This window comes from Aphelocoma coerulescens, chromosome 25 (assembly GCF_041296385.1).
Source record: "Aphelocoma coerulescens isolate FSJ_1873_10779 chromosome 25, UR_Acoe_1.0, whole genome shotgun sequence".
NCBI lineage: Eukaryota > Metazoa > Chordata > Aves > Passeriformes > Corvidae > Aphelocoma > Aphelocoma coerulescens.
Window position 1 is genome coordinate 3,550,422 of NC_091038.1, and position 18,062 is coordinate 3,568,483.

Consider the following 18,062-nt stretch of genomic DNA (forward strand, 5'->3'; position numbering starts at 1 on the left):
AGAAGCCTAGCTCTGAGACAGCCTCCTTGGGCAATGAGGTCTCTTCCCCTTGGATCAGTCAGCCTGGGAGAAGGAAAATGCTTGACCTTTCCCAGCTTAGAGCAATTCCAAGTCCAGAAAGAGCCATAGGAAGAGACTCTGTCCTTTCTTTGTACCACATGCTGACTCTGGGCCTGTGATGTGTAGAGATGGGGAGGGGCAACTGCCAGCCTGGCTCCCAGCCCTTATTCTGCCATTGGCATCTCCTTCTTAGCAATCCTTCGAGAAGCAGGGATTTCACACTGGAACCCCAGCAGCCTCCTTCAACCTGCCTTCGGCGCTGGGCAGCGGCGGCCCTATCAACCCTGCAACAGCGGCGGCATACCCCCCCACCCCCTTCATGCACATCCTGACCCCGCATCAGCAGCCTCACTCGCAGATCCTCCACCACCACCTGCAGCAGGACGGGCAGGTAAGCGATGCCCCTGGTGCCTCAGCCCCTTGCTGGGGTATCTCCTAGGGCTCTTGCTCCCCCTTTACTCCCCTGGTTGCCCTCTCCCTCCCTGCCTCCCTCCCTCATGCTCTGCAGCGGACACACGCAGTGACATGCACATGCTCACACCTGCACATACACACAGGGCTGGTAAGAGGACGAGGTGAGAAGGAAGGCCTGGGGTGCGCTCTGCCGGGGTGGGTACTCGGCACAACCCCCCTGCTGCTGGGCTGCACCAGGTATGGCCAGGTAGTGCCCCCTCATGCAGACACATCTGGGGTACCCTGACCTCTGCCATCCTCAGAGGGGCAGCTCTGCAGGTCAGCACCAAAGGGGTTACTCGCCACAGCCACGACCCTGCAGGAGCTTTCAGGTCTAACCATGGATTTCTATTGTCATAGTTTGTCCCTTTATTTTACATATCCTGGTACTGCAACAGCTTCCATATTTGCAGATGATACTGTGCTGCCAACGCCAGCAGGAAGATCAGGTAATGAACTCTCTGAAAATGCATTGCACTTGCCCTGGGGTCTACCCCGCCCCTAAGGCTCCCCAGGATCACATCGCCCCTTCCTTCTGCCCCGTGGCCCCGCGAGGCGAGGAGAGAGGCCCTCAGTCAGTATGTGCACACACACACCCACGCGCAGACACAACCCACACCCACCCTTCCCTGTCTCCCCCCTCCCTGCTGCTCGGCGGCCGGCGCGCGCTGCCCGTGGGCCTGTGCGCTGCTGGCCTGGAGGAAGGTGCGGAGCCGAGGGAGGGTGCTGGGGCTGCTGGGGCACGGACGGTGCAGCTGCGCGGTGCCGGAGGCAGCCCCTGCCCCAGCGCCGGGGAGCTCAGCTGGGCTGAGCCGGATCGGCGGCTGCCAAGGAGCTGTTGTCCAAAGTGTCTTCTTCTGGGGCCGAGGCGTGCCAGCATTGCCCTGTGGAGTAGGCTGGGGGTGGTTCCCCTGCACTCACCACCTGCTTCTCCTTCTGCCCTTTCCCACAGAGTGGCTCCGGGCAGCGCAGCCAAGGTAGCTCCATCCCCCAGAAATCCCAGGCCAACAAGTCCGCCTACAACAGCTACAGCTGGGGCGCCAACTGAGGCCTGGGCCCCTCGCCACCACTTGCTTCCGGAAGAGAATCCCAGCGACCCCGATGATGACGAAGGATCCCAGGGAGGAGAGAGCCCTGCGGTGGGGAGCGCCCGGGCCCCCAGCCCCAGCAGGGCCCCGCAGGGCAGGCTGCAGGCACCTCTGCGTTGTCTGTCTTCAGCCACTTTCCTGTTGTATGTAATATAGAATTTGTATTTTTTCTTTTTTTTTTTTTCCCTTTTTTTTTTTCTCTCTCTGCATTCAGATCTGAACCGTTTGCCGTAGGGGCCTTTTTTGGTTTTTACTCCTTTCTATCCCCTCTCCCCTCCTGCTGCCCCAGAACCTCTCAGATCCAAAGGAGTGGAAGCTGCGAGTCGCCTACAGCAAACCCCCTTATTATTAGGATTAAGACCAGTAATTGATATGAGCAGCATTGTAAGATTAATTAGTTGAAGTGTTTTTTTTGTACCGTGTTCTAAATTTAATGGATAAATGTGTCTTGTATATAAAAACAAAAACCCCATGCTGTCCTCTAGTTCTCTCATTTCTCCCCCCCCCGCCAAGGGGGCCCCCCCCGGTATTTTATGTTCTCCATCTATGTCCCTCCATCCTCACGGGCCCAGAGTGCAGGTCCTGCCCTGCTTGCACGCTGTAAGTATCTTCTGCTTTTGGGTTGGGGATTTTTTTTCTTTTTTGTTTTCTTTTTTTTTTGTTGTTTTGGTTTGGTTTTTTTTTTTTGTTTTGTTTTTGATTTGATTTGGGGGTTTTTGTTTGGTTGGTTTGGGTTTTTGTTTGTTTTGTTTTGGTTTTTTTCTATGCAGTCCAGATCTTGTATTTTTCAGTTCTACCTGATCCCTTCAGCTGCAGCCCCGAGTGGGGATTTACTGAAGAGAATAAAGATCACAAAGTGATGTGTGTATTTTTTCCACCTTCTCAGCCTCGTTCCCTACTTTTGGTGCAGGGGGGTGGGAGGCCCTGGGCACTGGGGGCAGCGCTCCCCACCCCCAGCTTCTTGCTGATGTTTTTGTGCCCTCCTTTTGTGGATTTTTCCTTTGCCCAGCTGCAGCAGTGGGCAGCAGGATGCCAGCCCACAGATAATGCCACTATCCTACCCCTCCCTTCTCTGAGACCCTCACCCTTCATTTCTGCCTCGTACTGTGCTCTGCCTGATGTCCCCACCACTCTGGTGCTGCTGGCCCTCCTTTTGGAGGTTGAGGGGTGCTCCCCAGCCCCCTCTTCCCCCCGAGGTCAGCGGGACAGGCAGGGGCGGGGGGGCAGCGGGGCCGCTGGCGCGGCTGGAAGCGCTGCTCAGCTGCCCTCGACCCTGTGCTCCCCCTCAGCCTCCTCGCTGCAAGGTAAGGGGCTGGGGCTTTGGGGAGCCCCTGCCGCCCTGGGGGGCGGAGTTGGAGCCCTCCGGTGTTGTGTGGGGCTGGTGGGGGAGCGGCAGGGCTGAGCTGGCCTCAGGGAGCTCAGCTGGGGGACAGAGCCGGGCTGCTGCATGGAGCTCGGTACCCGCCAGCCCTCCCACCCTGGTTCCGGCAGCACCCGCCCCCCACGGGGGCCCCGGGCACACAGGCCCCGGGCCACAGGCCCCGGGTAGCGCGGGCACGGGGCCTGTACGGTCGGACGGGGCGGGCTCCGGCCCTCGGGGGCACGGGCCGGCCCCGCTGCCTCGCGACAGCCGGCGGCGCTTTGCGGCCGCGGCGCTTTGCGGCAGCGCGGCCCGGGCGCGGCGGCGGGACGGGGGAGCGGGATCCGGCGGGGCCCGGAGCGGGATGAGCTTCTACGACGCGTTTCGCGGCTTCTTCGGCTTCCCGGGCCGCTGCAGGTACCGGGACCCCGCCCGGCCCGGCCCCTGGGTTCCCCCGGCCCCGCCCGCACAGACCCTGTCCCTCTTTCAACCCCCCGGCACCGGCCCGCCCCCGGTTGCTCCGGGCTGTCCGGGTGTCTCAGTGCCGCGGTCCCGCAGACCCCGGGACCCGCTGTTCGGCGGCGCGGCGTGGGACGAGGAGGAGGAGGATGGCGGCCCATCCATGTCGCAGCCCCCCCAGGACTTCGGCTTCGGATTCAGTCCTGGCTCGCCCCGCGGCGCCTTCGAGGAGCTATTCCGGGACATGGGCGAGCTCTTGGGCGTCTTCGGGGGGTTCTGGGCCGATCCCCAGCAGCCTTTCGGTGGGTGCGGGAAGGGCTCAACGAGACTCTTGGGGCCGCTCAGAGCCCCTCGGCCTGACCGACCCCCTTCTGCCGCCCAGAGTCCGCCCTGCCCGGCCCCGATGAAGGCAGCGCGGGGCGACCGCTGCGGGACTCGATGCTGAAGCACCCGGAGAGCGCCCCTGCCAGCGCGGCCCCGGGGAGCTCCGGGAGCGGTGGCGATCTGGCCCGGCCATGGAGACCCTTCTTAGGGGTGGGTGAGGGGTCTGGGGTCTGCCTCCCGCAGGCGCAACAGTGGTAGCCAGCTCTGTGCTGTTGCGGTGTTGCCCTAGTGTGGCGCTTTGCCTCCCGTCACTGGCGTCAGTGGTGCTGGCTTTGTCTTGCAGCTGGAAGATGCTCACCGGGCTCCTCCTGGCCTCAAGGAAGATCAAGGTGGGTGCTGGGGCTGGGGGGGTCTCTGCCCTCCCTGCTCCACCACCTGTGCTGCCACAGCCTCTGGGGCACATCCCCATGCTGAAGCCACCATCTCACATCTTCCCCCAGACCTGGACTCCCAGGTCTCCTCCGTGGGGCTGGGGACCATCCTGAGACCCAACGAGCCCAAGTCCCACTCTTACTTCCAGAGTGTCTCTGTCACCAAAGTGACTCTCCCTGATGGGGTGAGTGTCCCTGCAGGTGCAGCAGGGCTTTGGGAGACCTGGGGACACGGTCCCCGTGGCCAGGGAGTGTCTCAGGGCCTGGCACTCTGCACAGGCGGTAGAGGAGCGCCGCACTGTGCAGGACAGCCAGGGCCGCCGGGAGACAACAGTGACGCGCCGGAGGGGGGACCAGGCCTTCATCACCACCACCAAGGAAGATGGGCACAACAAGGACTACCGGGAGGACGTGGTCAACATGGATGACCGTGAGTGAGGTTTGGGGAGGACGCAAGGAGTGGACGGGGGCCCCACTGATGGAGTTCTCCCTGCCCTCCCAGAGGAGCTGGCACAGTTCGCTGGCACGTGGCCGCAGCAAGACGAGCTTCGTGCTCCCAACCTGAGCGACCCCTCATCTGCGCTGGGCAGCTTCTTCCGACGCTGGTTCTCGAGCTGGTAGCTGTGCCCAGTCCTGACTGAGCAGCCCATATGTGTGACAGGTGCAGGCTGGGGGGACGCTGGACTTGCCAGGGCTGTCAGAGCAGGCAGTGGGCAGCAGCTTCTTCTCACCACCTGTTTTTGTTGTAGATTGGTCAGATCCTGCTGGGAAGTGGTGCCTGGGCTGGAGGCTGCCTACCCTCTGCAGCGCTGCGGAGCCACCAAGACCCCTGTGGGGGCCAAGTGTATGTGTGTACAGAGCAATAAAGTCTATTTATGCTGAACGGTGACTTGCCATGCTCCTTCAGACTGGAATCTCATGGGTTTGGAGGCAGATTCCCCCTGGCCCCCAGGACGTCTCTGGGGGGCTGCCTCAGGGGTGCAGGTGGTTGCTGGGTTCCTGTGCCTGCACTGCTCCCTTCTTACCTCCCTCTCCCATTTCATTGCCCGATGCTGTGTTAATGCCTCCCCTGGGCCACTCGAGCGCCTGGCCCAGCCCAGAGACCTTTCCAGGGCCTCTTTATTAGTGTTGACTGCAGCTGTGGCTTGGGTAGGGATGTGGCAGGGATAAAGGGGATTCCTGGCCAGGAAATACCTGTGCCTGCTCACCTGAGTGAGGTCTTAGCTCCCCATGGCCACTTGGGGATCAGGGTCCTCCCACCAGGCCTGGCCCTACTGAGGTGCAGCATCATCACAAGGTGTCCCTGGCCCCACACAGGACTCTGCTCCCTGTCAGGCGTCTCCCTTGGTGCAGCCCTGATTAGTTTAAAGTCTGCCCGTTATCACCCACCTGGCTCTGGGGCTCATAAAATCTGCTGCGAATGAGATACCTACACCACCCTCACTGCTGCCACTGCAGTCACTGCTGCAGTCACCGCTGCCCCTTACCGGCCAGCACTTATGGGCACCACTTCTTTCTTGTCAAGGGCCCGGGCTCTGCTCCGCATCCGGAATCAGCTGGTGCGGGAATGCCTGGCTGAGCTGCTGTCCACCTTCGTGCTCATTGTAAGCAGGGCACGCGGGTGGGCTGGGGCTGAGGGGGGGCTGTGTGGGTGGGACAGGGCTGACGGTGGGGTGGTGGCAGATGCCAGGGGTCCCAGGGCTCTGCTGCTTGCCCCTTGGAGTTGGAGGGGTTTGGGGCTGCCCCACACCCAAATGTGCAACTCAGCACTGCCTGTCCTCCCACTTGGACCCTGTTCCCACAGCATGGTCTGCCCTGTGCCATGGCTCTGGTGCAATTAGGGTGTGGTGTTGGGCAGTGTGTGCCTCCGAGCAGGGAAAGGTTGGGGCTCTGGTGCTGTTCTTAGCATTTGGGCTGCATCCCACAATAGCAAATGGTGTTCCCGTGGCTGTGTTGTGGCACCTCTTCCCCACCACCTCCCCACAGAAGCAGTTTACTTAATTGCTTATAAGTTGGTTGCTTTGCCATCAAAACCATAAGTGAGAGCAGTAACCACCTCCCTGCCAGTCTCTGTCTGGTGTCCCAAGTATTGGGGAACAAAATCATGGGGGTAGCACCAGCATAGCCCTCGCCTTGCTGCCCTGCAGTATCAGCAATGGGAGGTTCTCAGCACAGGGCCACCAGGGCTAAGGTGTGGCTACATCCCTCTTCTCCAGCTAATCACGCTGAGCGGTGCTGCACAGAAGATCACCAGCTTTGAGATGAAGGGGAACCTGCTCACCAGCTACCTGGCAGGTGCCCTGGCCGTCATGGCAGGCACCTACATAGCGGGAGGAATCTCTGGTGAGACAGAAGAAGGGATCCCAGCTCTTGCTATCCCCTGGCACTGAATCCCCCAGGACCCTCCACTCCCAGCCCTCCTCCCTACTCCATTGCAGGGGCCCACATGAACCCGGCGTTCTCCTTTGCCATGTGCCTGATGGAGCAGTTTCCCTGGTGGAAGTTTCCCATCTTTATGTTTGTGCAGACCTTGGCATCTTTCATATCTGCTGGAGCTGTTTACATCCTCTACTATGGTATGGGGGAGCAGCATTGGGCAAGGGAACCCCACGGTGATGCTGGGCTGGCCAGGCTCACGGACATGCTCTGCCTCCGTTCCCCAGATGCCATCTGGCACTACAGCAATGGGACCCTTACTGTCTCTGGCCCCCGAGAAACTGCCTCCATCTTTGCCACCTACCCAGCTGACTACGTCTCCATCGCCAATGGCTTCTTGGACCAGGTGGGTGCCACTGTCAGCTCCCTCAGCCCCCTCCAAGCGCCAGTCCCCATGGTGCTGAGCTGCTGCATTGTCCCTGCAGGTGATTGGCACAGGGGTGCTAATTGTGGTCATCATGGGCATCATAGACACCCGAAACAAGGCTGTCCCCAAGGGCTTGGAACCAGTGGTCGTGGCTCTGTTGGTGCTCTCCATTGAGTCTTCCATGGGGTCCAACTGTGGTTGCCCCCTGAACCCTGCGCGGGACATCGGGCCCCGGCTCTTCACCTATGTGGCAGGTTGGGGCCCAGAGGTCTTCAGGTAGGTAGAGGGAAGGGGGTGAGGTGGGGATGGCAGGGATGATCCCCAGCCCACCCTGTCCCGTCCTCAGCAGGGGCAACGGGTGGTGGTGGGTGCCACTGGTAGCACCACTGCTGGGGGCTGCCGTGGGCACATTCCTGTACCAGCTCTTTGTGGCTTTCCACTACCCGGAGGAGGACAACGACGTCCTGGCAGAGCAGGGCTCCGTCGTTCTAGTCAACACCACCATCGACCCAGACATTGGGATGTTGCCCAAGGAGAAAGACACTGGGGGGACAGTGCCTGACGGGTATCCCCCACCACCATGTGCCAGCAGCACAGTCTCCCCCACAGTCCCTGACACACCATTAAAAAAGTCTTGAGGGCAGGGGGTGTCTTGTCTGTGGATATGGGGCTGCAGGGATATGCTGAAGGCCGTGGCCTCCAGCCCCCCCAGGGAGAAGGCCGGCCAAGCTGCAGGGGCACCCTCGCCTGGGGAGCACGTGCTGCTAGTGTGGGATTGCCCCACTGGGATCTGGGGCTGTCCCCGGGGCCCCCGGGACTGCCCCCTGGCAACCCGTGGGACCGTCTCTGGCCCCCCAGGAGTCCCCCGGGAGGCCCTGGGGCTGTCTCTGGCTCCCCAGGACTCACACGGCTCCCCGGGACCTGCTGGAGCCGCCCCGCTGGCTGGGACGCGCCGGGGGTTGTAGTCCGGGCCAGCCCCGGGGCCGCGCTCCGTCGCTTCCCCGCGCCCCCACCTCACTTCCGCCGCCGACCGGCGCCGCCGCGGCCATGGGGAGCTGAGGCGGCGGCAGAGGCAGCGGCCCCGGCCCGGCCCGGCCGCCCGCCCGCTCCCCATGGGCTGCGGGGCCGCGGGACATGGAGCGGTGCGCGGCCCGCCGGGCCCCGGGTAAGCGGGGCCGCCGTGGGCCCGGGCGGGTCCGGTCGGGCCCCGGTGCGGCCGTTGCCCCAGTAACGCGGCTGGGCGGGGCGGGAGCGCCCGGGCCGGGCCGGCTGCTGCAGCTCGGGCCGGGGCCGGGGCCGTGCCCCGGGAGATGTCCGAGAAGTGGCAGCGGGTCCGCGATCCCGGCGGGGCGGGCACGGCGGGGGAGCAGAAATGGGGGCCCGAGGGTACAGAGATGGGGGTGCAGCTGAGCAGGGCTGGGGGTGTGGGGGGCGGAATTTAGGGGACTGGGGGTGCGGAACTGGGGATCCAGGAGTGCAGCTAAGCAGGGCTGAGGGAGCAGAGATGTGATGGGGGGATGCAGGGGTGGAAGGGTCTGGTGACCTCGGGGTGCCGAGCTGGGGGAGCAGATAAGCCAGACGTGAGATGCGGAATCTGGGGCTCTGGGAGTACAGGTAAGAAGGGCTGGCAGTTCAGTTTTTGGGGGGTCTGGGTATGCAGAATTTGGGGCCTGGAGGTACAGTTAAGCAAGGCTGGGGTTCTAGGTGTGCAGGAGTACAGGTCCTGGCATGGGGGAGCACAGGGCCACATGACACAGCTGGGGAGACTCCCTGTTCCCTGCATTCTGGGATTCTGGGACTAGCTTGGCTCTCAGGATGCAGAGGAGATTGGGATGTCAGGGTTCAGGTCTTGGGGTTGTCCAGCTGCAGATGTAGGGAGTGTTGGGGTGCATGGGGGTGACAGGGTGCTGTGTTGCAGAGGAAGAGCGTCGAGTGCGAGCCAACGCGCGGGAGTACAATGAGAAGTTCCAGTACGCAGTGAGTGAGGGGGGACTGCACCCCCTCCCGGGGGTCCTTGGGCAGGTTTGGGGGGCTGGGGCCTGAATCACCCATGCGTCAGTAGCGGGGGGCATTACAGAATAGGTGTTTGTCTCTGAGAAAATGGTGCTGATGACATTACAGCCAATATAGCTGTGGGGCCGGGGGGGCACAGTGCACTCTATGTGGGAGATTCAGCCCCCCATCCTTGGCCAAGGCCCAGAACCCTCTGTCTCTGCCCAGATCCTGGCCTGGTCCCACATCCCGATGTGGTTCATGTGTCAACTTCTGAAGGTGCCAGGGGAGGGCAGTGCTCACCTTGACCTCCCCCCACGTTGGAGGTTATCCCTGGCTGTTCCAGAGCTGGCTGCAGAGAGGGGAGCAGGGGGTCTGGGTTGGGGTCACCATTGTGGGGGCCAGGTGCTGCTGCTGGGGGAGGCTGGTCCCAGGGTACCAGCTGGTGACTGAGGAATTAGCTTCCCAAGGAAGCTGCCAGGGGTAGCACAGGAGCAGGAGCCTGACCCCCCAAAAGAGCATGGTGAGCCACAGCCCCTGCCCTCCAGAATGATCTTGGGGAGCTATGGGGCCTCGGTGGCCTGTAAACCCCCTTCTTGCCCCATCTGTCTCCAGAGCAACTGCATCAAGACCTCCAAGTACAACATCGTCACCTTCCTGCCCGTCAACCTCTTTGAGCAGTTCCAGGAAGTGGCCAACACCTATTTCCTTTTCCTCCTCATCCTGCAGGTGAGTGCAGTCCTTCCCTGCCTGGGCATCCAAGAGGGCTCCAAAGTGGGGAGGTTTGGCACCCTTGAGCAGGGGCAGCATGAGCCTGGCTGGCTCCCCTGTAATTCCTGTTCCCTGTCTCCAGCTGATTCCTCAGATCTCTTCGCTCTCCTGGTTTACCACCATCGTGCCTTTGGTTCTTGTCTTAACCATCACAGCTGTCAAAGATGCCACCGATGACTATGTGAGTGGTTCTGCCTGCACCCCTCTGCCCGCTGGGCAGGGGGTTGGGATGCTGTGCAGGGGTGCAGTGTCCAGGGCCATGGCATTTGAGATGGCAGGGGGACGCAGGACCCCATCGCTGACACTGCTGTCTCTTCCCCCTGCTCCCAGTTCCGCCATAAAAGTGACAACCAGGTGAACAACCGGCAGTCTCAGGTCCTGATCGGTGGAGTGTGAGTGTCACGGGCACAGAGCAGTGGAGAAGGGGCCAGGGACCCTGCGGGGTGTGGCACAGGGCAGTGGGCAGGGCAGGGCTCCTGCCTGACTACAGTCCGCTGTCCCTCTACAGCCTTCGGCAGGAGCAGTGGATGAATGTCCGTGTCGGAGACATCATCAAGTTGGAGAACAACCAGTTTGTGGCGGTGAGTGCAGCCCTGAGACAAGTATGGTTCCAGCTGGGTGGGTGGCACACAGGGACCATGGAATGGTGTGGTGCCACTCCTGCTTTGCTTTCGTGCTCCTCCACCACTTCCCAGGGTGGGGACATTAGGGACTTCTCAACTTCAAAGCTGCATTTAGTTTGGAGAGTTGGAGCCCTGTTGGAGCCATGTTTTGAACTCTGAGGATCTGGGCACTTGGAGCAATGGTGGCTAGGCTCAGGTGCAAAGGACTCATGGGGTTAGGGACAGCCTTTGCAGATGCTCCAGGGAGTTCCAAGGACATCCAAGGGCCAGGAGCTTCCCTGGGGAAGGCATTGGGAAGCCCCAATGTTGGCACAAACCTTCACAAGTCTCTCCCAGCAGGCTGACCTCCTCCTCCTCTCCAGCAGCGAACCCCATGGGTTATGCTACATAGAGACTGCAGAGCTGGATGGGTAGGTGCCCCCACTCACCTTGAGGAGCCAGGGAAGGCAGGAGGGTGGGAGCTGCTGGGCAGCACCTGCGAAAGCCCTCCCTGCCAGGCTGTCTCTAACCCACACGTGGTGCCCTCTTGCCTGCAGAGAGACCAACATGAAGGTGCGTCAGGCCATCCCTGTCACCGCGGAGCTGGGGGACACCAGCAAGCTGGCTCGCTTTGACGGTGAGTGCCTGCGACCAGCCCTCTGCCACGGGGCAGCCTCCACGTTCCTTCCTCCGTCACCCTGGCTAGACCAGGACCAGCCACGTGGCATTGTCATTCTGCGGCTCGAAGCGGATCTCTGGGGAGCCAGGGATGGTGCTGGAAGCTCTAGGATGGAGCTGGCCATATGGAGAAGGCAAGTCCCAGCTGAGCCGTACTGTGCACCCAGGTGAGGTGATCTGTGAACCCCCCAACAACAAGCTGGACAAGTTTGGTGGGACGCTGTACTGGAAGGAGACCAAGTACCCCCTGAGCAACCAGAACATGCTGCTGCGGGGCTGCGTCCTGCGCAACACTGAGTGGTGCTTTGGCCTCGTCATCTTCGCAGGTGGGCTGAGGCAGCAGCTGCTACTGCGCTGCACAGAGGGGAGGGAAAGACACCCCCTGATGCCTTCCCACTCCCCAGGACCCGACACAAAACTGATGCAGAACAGCGGCCGGACCAAATTTAAGCGGACAAGCATCGACCGGCTCATGAACACGCTGGTGCTCTGGGTATGCAGAAGGGAGATCATAGGAGCCCCGGCTCTGACCCAGTTGGGGCTCTGATGTACTGTCCTGTCCCTAGATCTTTGGGTTCCTGGTGTGCATGGGAGTGATCCTGGCCATTGGCAATGCCATCTGGGAGCACGAGGTGGGCATCTGCTTCCAGATCTACTTGCCCTGGGACGAGGGGGTGCACAGTGCCTTCTTCTCTGGCTTCCTCTCCTTCTGGTCCTACATCATCATCCTCAACACTGTGGTGCCCATCTCGCTCTATGTGAGGTAGGGCAGGGGGCAGAGGGGCTGGGCAGGGGGTGTATGAGAAATTAGGGGTGCCCTCTGGGGAGGGGAGACAGGGATGGAGATCCACAGGCAGAACGGTGTGTTGGGTGGGGGTGGGCTGCTCTCTTGGTGACGGGCCATGTCTGCCTTCAGGAACGCCCCGAGGCCTGAGGACCCCATGGGTCTCTCAGGGCACCCCCGGCTGTGTCTGTCTGGCTGCTCGTCTCTCCCTGCTCTGGCTGCACGCTGGCTATTTTGCTCTGCCCTCCTACAGCTCCCAGGCTCCTGCACTGTCCCATTCTCTCTCTCTTTTAATTTCTCTCTCTTTTCGTTCCCCAGCATGGGTTCTGTCACCCTTAGCCCCGAGGTAAGAATGTGTCACCCCCACCCCTCCCACTAGTTCATTGCTGTCTGCCCTGGGGGCTGGGGAGGGGGTTCAGGGTGTGTAGGTGTCTGAGATGCCTGGGGAGCCCCATGGGCTGCCCCGTGGGTGCCTTGCCTCGGTCCCCAGCCCTGGCTTAGCGGTGGCTGTCAGCAGGAATGGGTTGCAGGCCAGCCCCGGGGAAGGGTGTGGGAGCTAGCAAACAGTGGGGGACACCCGGGGTGCTGGAGTGCCCAGGGCACTGAGGGTCTGGGATGGGCATGTCAGGCAGAGCATGCTGCCCTGCCCCAGTGACAACCAGCCATCCTCCCTGCAGCGTGGAGGTGATCCGGCTTGGGCACAGCTACTTCATCAACTGGGACAAGAAGATGTACTGTGCCAAGCGCCAGACGCCAGCTGAAGCCCGCACCACCACCCTCAACGAGGAGCTGGGGCAGGTGGAGTACATCTTCTCTGACAAGACTGGCACCCTCACCCAGAATATCATGGTCTTCAGCAAGTGCTCTGTGAACGGGCACAGCTACGGTGAGTGCCAGCTGCCAGAGCCAGGCTGGGGCTGCCCACAGAGTGGGGGTGCACTGGCTCCCCACCTCTGGGGCCCAGTCAGGGGACAAGGGGGCTTAGCTGGAGCATTGTGGGGTAGCAGCAGTTGCCACAGTGTTGGGTCTTTGTCGTGGTTAACTCCATACCCTGTTTTCCAGGTGATGTGCAAGACATGCTGGGTCACAAGGCAGAGCTGGGAGAGGTAAGGGTGCTGTCAGTTTGGTGCCTGCCCACGCCAAGTGCTGCAGGGGAGTAACCCCATCTTTGCCCCTTCCAGAGGCCGGAGCCAGTCAACTTCTCCTTCAACCCACTGGCAGACCCACGGTTCCAGTTCTGGGACCCCAGCCTGCTGGAAGCCGTCAAGCTGGGAGACCTCCATGTGCATGAGTTCTTCCGCCTGCTCTCACTCTGTCACACCGTCATGTCCGAGGAGAAGAGCGAAGGTGGGCGTGGGGTAGGATCTGTCCCTGTGGGTCACACGACATTGTCACTGACCCCCATGCTGTCCGCAGGGGAGTTGTTGTACAAGGCACAGTCCCCGGATGAGGGAGCGCTGGTCACGGCTGCCAGAAACTTCGGCTTTGTGTTCCGGTCCCGCACGCCCAAGACCATCACGGTGCATGAGCTGGGTCAGGCCATCACCTACCAGCTGCTGGCCATCCTGGACTTCAACAACATCCGCAAGCGCATGTCCGTCATCGGTAAGGTCCTGGGCATGGCACAGGGGCTCTGGGACTGGGAAGGCCACGTGGGGCTCGTTGTGGTGTGTTGGGGGACCAGTCCAAGGCTGGTGGGGTTGTGACTGTGGAGGCGTTGGCAGGTTGATGCCTGGGGGTCAGAGTGGGAGCTGCTCCTGCACCCCTGAGCCAGGCATCTTGTCCCCTCCTCCCCACAGTCCGCAGCCCTGAGGGCAAGATCCGGCTGTACTGCAAAGGCGCTGACACCATCCTGCTGGAGCGGCTGCATCCCGTCAACCAGGACCTGACCAGCATCACCACCGACCACCTCAATGTGCGTGGGACAGGGTCCTACGAGGAGGGTGGGGAGGAAAGAATGGCTGCCCAGGAGCCTGAGCACTGGGCTTGTGCCCTGTCCTAGGAACACCGTTGGGGTCTGGGGACACCATCAGAGTCTGCCAGCACACCCAGCTCTGACCATTTGCAGGAGTACGCTGGCGAGGGGCTGCGGACACTGGTACTGGCCTACAAAGACCTGGAGGAGAGCTACTACAAGGACTGGTCCGAGCGGCTGCATCGAGCTGGCAGTGCCCCTGAGGCCCGTGAGGATCACCTGGCTCGGCTCTATGACGAGGTGGAGCATGATATGATGGTAGGTGGGCTGGAGGTTGAGGAGTAGGGGGTGGTTGGGGGTAGCCTCTACTGACCTCCCGCCTGTTTGGGTCCCCAAGCTGCTCGGAGCCACAGCCATCGAGGACAAACTGCAGCAGGGGGTCCCCGAAACCATTGCCATCCTGACGCTGGCCAACATCAAGATCTGGGTGCTGACAGGGGACAAGCAGGGTGAGGCATGGCTGAGGTGCTGGCTGGAGATCAGGATGTTTGTGGGCTGGATTCCACCTGCCTGGGATCCCTACTGCACTCTCCTGAATGGACTCTGGCTCAGCCCCTGGTTTCCCGTCCTCAGAAACAGCTGTGAACATTGGCTACTCCTGCAAGATGCTGACAGATGACATGACAGAGGTGTTTGTGGTCACAGGCCACACTGTGCTGGAGGTGCGAGAGGAGCTCAGGTGAGGGTTGGGGGGCAGAGGACACAAAACAGTGCCAGTGTGGGGCACAGCTGCGACTGGGGGAGCTAGAGATACGGAAGGGCCCTGAGATGGAACCCCTCTCTCTCCTCAGGAAAGCCCGGGAGAAGATGATGGATGCCTCGCGTTCTGTGTGCAATGGCTTCTCCTACCAGGAGAAACTCTCCTCCAAGCTCACCTCTGTGCTGGAAGCCATTGCAGGCGAATACGCCCTGGTCATCAATGGGCACAGCCTGGTAGGACCCTGGGAGTGCCAGGCAGGACAAGGCCCTGTGCCCGTCTGTGTACCATGACCCCAGCTGTCCCTCACTCTCCTTGCCAGGCCCATGCGCTGGAGGCAGACATGGAGGTGGAATTCCTGGAGACAGCGTGTGCCTGCAAGGCCGTTATCTGCTGCCGTGTCACACCTCTGCAGAAAGCCCAGGTGGTGGAGCTGGTGAAGAAGTACAAGAAAGCTGTGACTTTGGCCATTGGGGATGGGGCCAATGATGTCAGCATGATCAAGAGTAAGGCCTGGGATCTGGGGGACCACAGGAGAGACAGGCCCCCCCGCACCATCCTGGGGCCCGTGGGAGCCTCTGTCCTCACCCCTCTGTGCCCCACAGGAACAAAGTGCCCGTGCTGGGGGTGCTGCTCTCATCCCCTGTGCTCCTGGCAGCCCTCTCTTCACCCATCTCTCCTTCCCTCCACAGCTGCCCACATTGGGGTGGGCATCAGTGGGCAGGAAGGCATCCAGGCCGTGCTGGCCTCCGACTACTCCTTCTCCCAGTTCAAGTTCCTGCAGCGCCTGCTCCTGGTGCATGGGCGCTGGTCCTACCTGCGCATGTGCAAGTTTCTTTGCTACTTCTTCTACAAGAACTTCGCCTTCACCATGGTCCACTTCTGGTTTGGCTTCTTCTGCGGCTTCTCGGCACAGGTGGGTTGGTGGCTTTTCTCACTGAGGGGTGGGGAGCGTTTTCCTGCAGGGCTCCTCGGCTCCTCGGCATGTTCTGGTCCTTGGACTCCCTATGGGGACTCATCCTGAGCCAGGAGGCACAGCCTAGCATCCAGCATGCAGTGGGTGTGAGGAGCCTGTGGTCGGGGTGGGCAGTCCTGGGGGGCTGGAGACAGCTCTCCTGTCCCTGCAGCTGTGGGCACAGAGACTTGGGGGCTGGCTGGGGCACAGGGTGGGCAGGTCTCGTGCCTTGCTGAGTGCTCCATTCCATACAGACAGTGTATGACCAGTACTTCATCACTCTGTACAACATTGTCTACACGTCGCTGCCTGTGCTCGCTATGGGTGTCTTTGACCAGGTATGGCAGGGGATAGTGAGGGGGTCCCTGGGTGTGTGAGGAGCCTATCCCACTTCCCTTCATGTGCACCCTGTGGGAAGAAGGGCTGCCTGGGTGCCTGAGTCGGGCTGCCCTTGTCATTCTGTGGGCTGTGGTGGAGGCTGCTCCTACCCAGGGCTAAAGGGAGGTGCCCATGCCCCCAGGATGTACCAGAGCAGCGGAGCATGGAGTACCCCAAACTCTATGAGCCTGGGCAGCTGAACCTGCTCTTCAACAAGCGGGAGTTCTTCATCTGCATTGCCCAGGGCATCTACACCTCTGTCCTCATGTTCTTCATCCCCTACGGCGTCTTTGTTGACGCCACCCGTGATGACGGCGCCCAGCTGGCTGACTACCAGTCCTTTGCTGTCACTGTCGCCACCTCCCTCGTGATTGTCGTCAGTGTGCAGGTAGGGACATGGCTACTCGGCTCCAGTCCCTCGGGGCACCTCAGGCATCCCCTGAGCCCTGTCTCCTCCTGCATCCCCCCCACTAGATCGGGTTAGACACAGGATTCTGGACAGCCATCAACCACTTCTTCATCTGGGGCAGCCTGGCTGCCTACTTCGCCATTCTCTTCACCATGCACAGCGATGGCCTCTTCCGGGTATTCCCCAACCAGTTCCGCTTTGTGGGTGAGTCCCTGTGGTGCCCTATGCCCCCCACCCCAGCAGGGTGCTGCCTTGGCCTAGCCCTCACTGGACTCATGCTTCCCCCCCAGGTAACGCACAGAACACGCTGGCCCAGCCCACGGTCTGGCTGACCATTGCCCTCACCACCGTAGTCTGCATCATGCCCGTTGTGGCCTTTCGCTTCCTTAAGCTGGACCTGAAACCAGAACTCTCCGATACGGTGAGAGTGCACGGCTGTGGGAGCAGTCACGGGGTCCTGTGTCTGAGGAGAGGTGGTTCCACAGGTCCCTGACCCTGGCCCTGTGTCCCCAGGTGCGCTACACTCAGCTGGTACGGAAGAAGCAGAAGACACAGCACCGGTGCATGCGGCGCGCGGGGCACGTGGGCTCACGCCGCTCCGGCTATGCCTTCTCCCATCAGGAGGGTTTCGGGGAGCTCATCATGTCTGGCAAGAACATGCGGCTCAGCTCCCTGGCACTCTCCAGCTTTGCCCCCCGCCCTAGCACCAGCTGGATTGAGACCCTGCGGAAGAAGAAGGGCTGCGAGGGCAGCAGTGCTGGCAGCCCCAGTGGCGCAGCCAGCAAGACTCTCAAGGTCTGAGGCTGGAGGGGGTCACATCCCCTCCAGTGCAGCTGGGGGCTCCCCTCCTCTGCCCCTGGCCCTGGGGAGGGCAAAGCCCCTCGTCAGCAGGGTCCCATGGTAGGAGCAGAGGTCATGTGGGGGCCAGCGCTGAGGTTTGGAGGAATCTGGACTGTCGCCTTCTAGCCAAAAAGTATACTCTTTCCCTCCCCGGGGTGAGCGGATGGATGGATGGATGGATGGATGGATGGATGGATGGATGGATGGATGTCATCACCATCAGCCCCCCCCCCGTTTGCTCCTCCATCGGTATTCAATTCCACTGAGTGCAAACGCCCCATCACACATGAATGTATCATGCCAGAGGTGCAGGGCTCTGAGGGGACTGTGGCCTCTCCCTGCCCTTCACCCATGTGTCTTTTTTTTATATAAACAAAAAAAGGGGAAAAAAGACCCCCCAAAAAATAGCAACCAAAAAAAAAAACCCCAAAAAAAGGAAGGAAAAACCCTCTGAGTTTACAGAGCGACTCATTTCTTGGCTGGGTACAGGGAGAAGGGGGGGAGGAAGGTCACCCTCTTTGTCCCCCCCGCCATAGGGTTCACCAGGACAGCGGGTGCTGGCTGGGAAAGGGGAAGCGGGGAAGCGTTCTGTGCCGCAGGGAGGCTGGGTGTTGGCGGCTGCTGAGATTCACTCCCACACGTGGTCTTGCGCAACCCTCGGCCTCTGCTTCCTCCCTCATCCTCCTCCTTTCCAGCCCCCGCGGGACTGAGTGTTCCTGAGGTGGGCAGTGGGGGACCCCCGGGGAGTCTCTGGGGCTGTTGGGCTCCCAGGGACGCGATACCAAAGAGGAGCTTGTTAAGACGGGTGTCGGCGAGGGCTGGAGGGGATCTGGGGGGTTTGGGGGGTTATTTCGGTGGAGGGGACGCAGATCGGGGTGGATAATTTATGACGCGTTTCTGTCTGGTGGAATTGTATCATTTTACGGTTCCTGAGGAAAAAAAACCCAAACCAGCTTTTTTTTTTTTTTTTTTTTTTTTTTTTTTTAATTAAAAAAAAAAAAAG

General features: G+C 61.1%; 4 protein-coding genes across 9 annotated transcripts in view; all 4 read left to right on the top strand.

The window, feature by feature from the left end:
* Positions 1-2,478, top strand: part of UBAP2L (ubiquitin associated protein 2 like) — a 30,290-nt gene extending 27,812 nt beyond the window's left edge. For all 4 annotated transcript variants that reach the window (XM_068995511.1, XM_068995512.1, XM_068995510.1 and 1 more), the window contains 2 exons: positions 254-451; positions 1,466-2,478. In XM_068995511.1, coding sequence (XP_068851612.1) covers positions 254-451; positions 1,466-1,561 — 294 coding nt within the window. In that variant the 3' untranslated portion in view covers positions 1,562-2,478. The remainder of the gene's footprint in view (positions 1-253; positions 452-1,465) is intronic.
* A 763-nt stretch (positions 2,479-3,241) lies between these two features.
* Positions 3,242-5,058, top strand: HAX1 (HCLS1 associated protein X-1). Its single transcript, XM_068995514.1, has 8 exons — positions 3,242-3,378; positions 3,520-3,722; positions 3,803-3,954; positions 4,088-4,133; positions 4,245-4,360; positions 4,455-4,605; positions 4,678-4,836; positions 4,925-5,058. The coding sequence occupies exons 1-7, from the start codon at positions 3,326-3,328 to the stop codon at positions 4,794-4,796; spliced, it is 840 nt and encodes a 279-aa protein (XP_068851615.1). The 5' UTR covers positions 3,242-3,325; the 3' UTR covers positions 4,797-4,836; positions 4,925-5,058.
* Positions 5,059-5,674: 616 nt separating this feature from the next.
* AQP10 (aquaporin 10) lies at positions 5,675-7,616 on the top strand. The gene is made up of 6 exons (XM_068995350.1): positions 5,675-5,779; positions 6,392-6,518; positions 6,614-6,751; positions 6,839-6,957; positions 7,037-7,254; positions 7,325-7,616. Exons 1-6 carry the CDS (start codon positions 5,675-5,677, stop codon positions 7,614-7,616), a joined length of 999 nt encoding a protein of 332 aa, XP_068851451.1.
* Positions 7,617-8,022: 406 nt separating this feature from the next.
* On the top strand, positions 8,023-17,923 carry ATP8B2 (ATPase phospholipid transporting 8B2). Of its 3 annotated transcripts, none has more exons than XM_068995302.1 (27): positions 8,023-8,143; positions 8,897-8,955; positions 9,586-9,699; positions 9,824-9,922; positions 10,072-10,133; positions 10,250-10,322; positions 10,701-10,774; positions 10,901-10,980; positions 11,189-11,347; positions 11,426-11,514; positions 11,588-11,784; positions 12,483-12,691; positions 12,868-12,911; positions 12,987-13,152; positions 13,222-13,410; positions 13,605-13,720; positions 13,874-14,038; positions 14,118-14,229; positions 14,354-14,459; positions 14,572-14,713; positions 14,800-14,983; positions 15,170-15,393; positions 15,687-15,770; positions 15,953-16,198; positions 16,285-16,423; positions 16,510-16,640; positions 16,733-17,923. In XM_068995302.1, the coding sequence occupies exons 1-27, from the start codon at positions 8,113-8,115 to the stop codon at positions 17,018-17,020; spliced, it is 3,582 nt and encodes a 1,193-aa protein (XP_068851403.1). In that variant the 5' UTR covers positions 8,023-8,112; the 3' UTR covers positions 17,021-17,923. The 3 variants fall into 3 exon arrangements, with proteins under 3 accessions (XP_068851403.1, XP_068851404.1, XP_068851405.1); XM_068995303.1 differs by having other exon boundaries at positions 10,704-10,774; positions 16,733-17,922; XM_068995304.1 differs by lacking the exons at positions 8,023-8,143; positions 8,897-8,955; positions 9,586-9,699; positions 9,824-9,922; positions 10,701-10,774 and having other exon boundaries at positions 16,733-17,920.
* Positions 17,924-18,062: the final 139 nt, after the last annotated feature.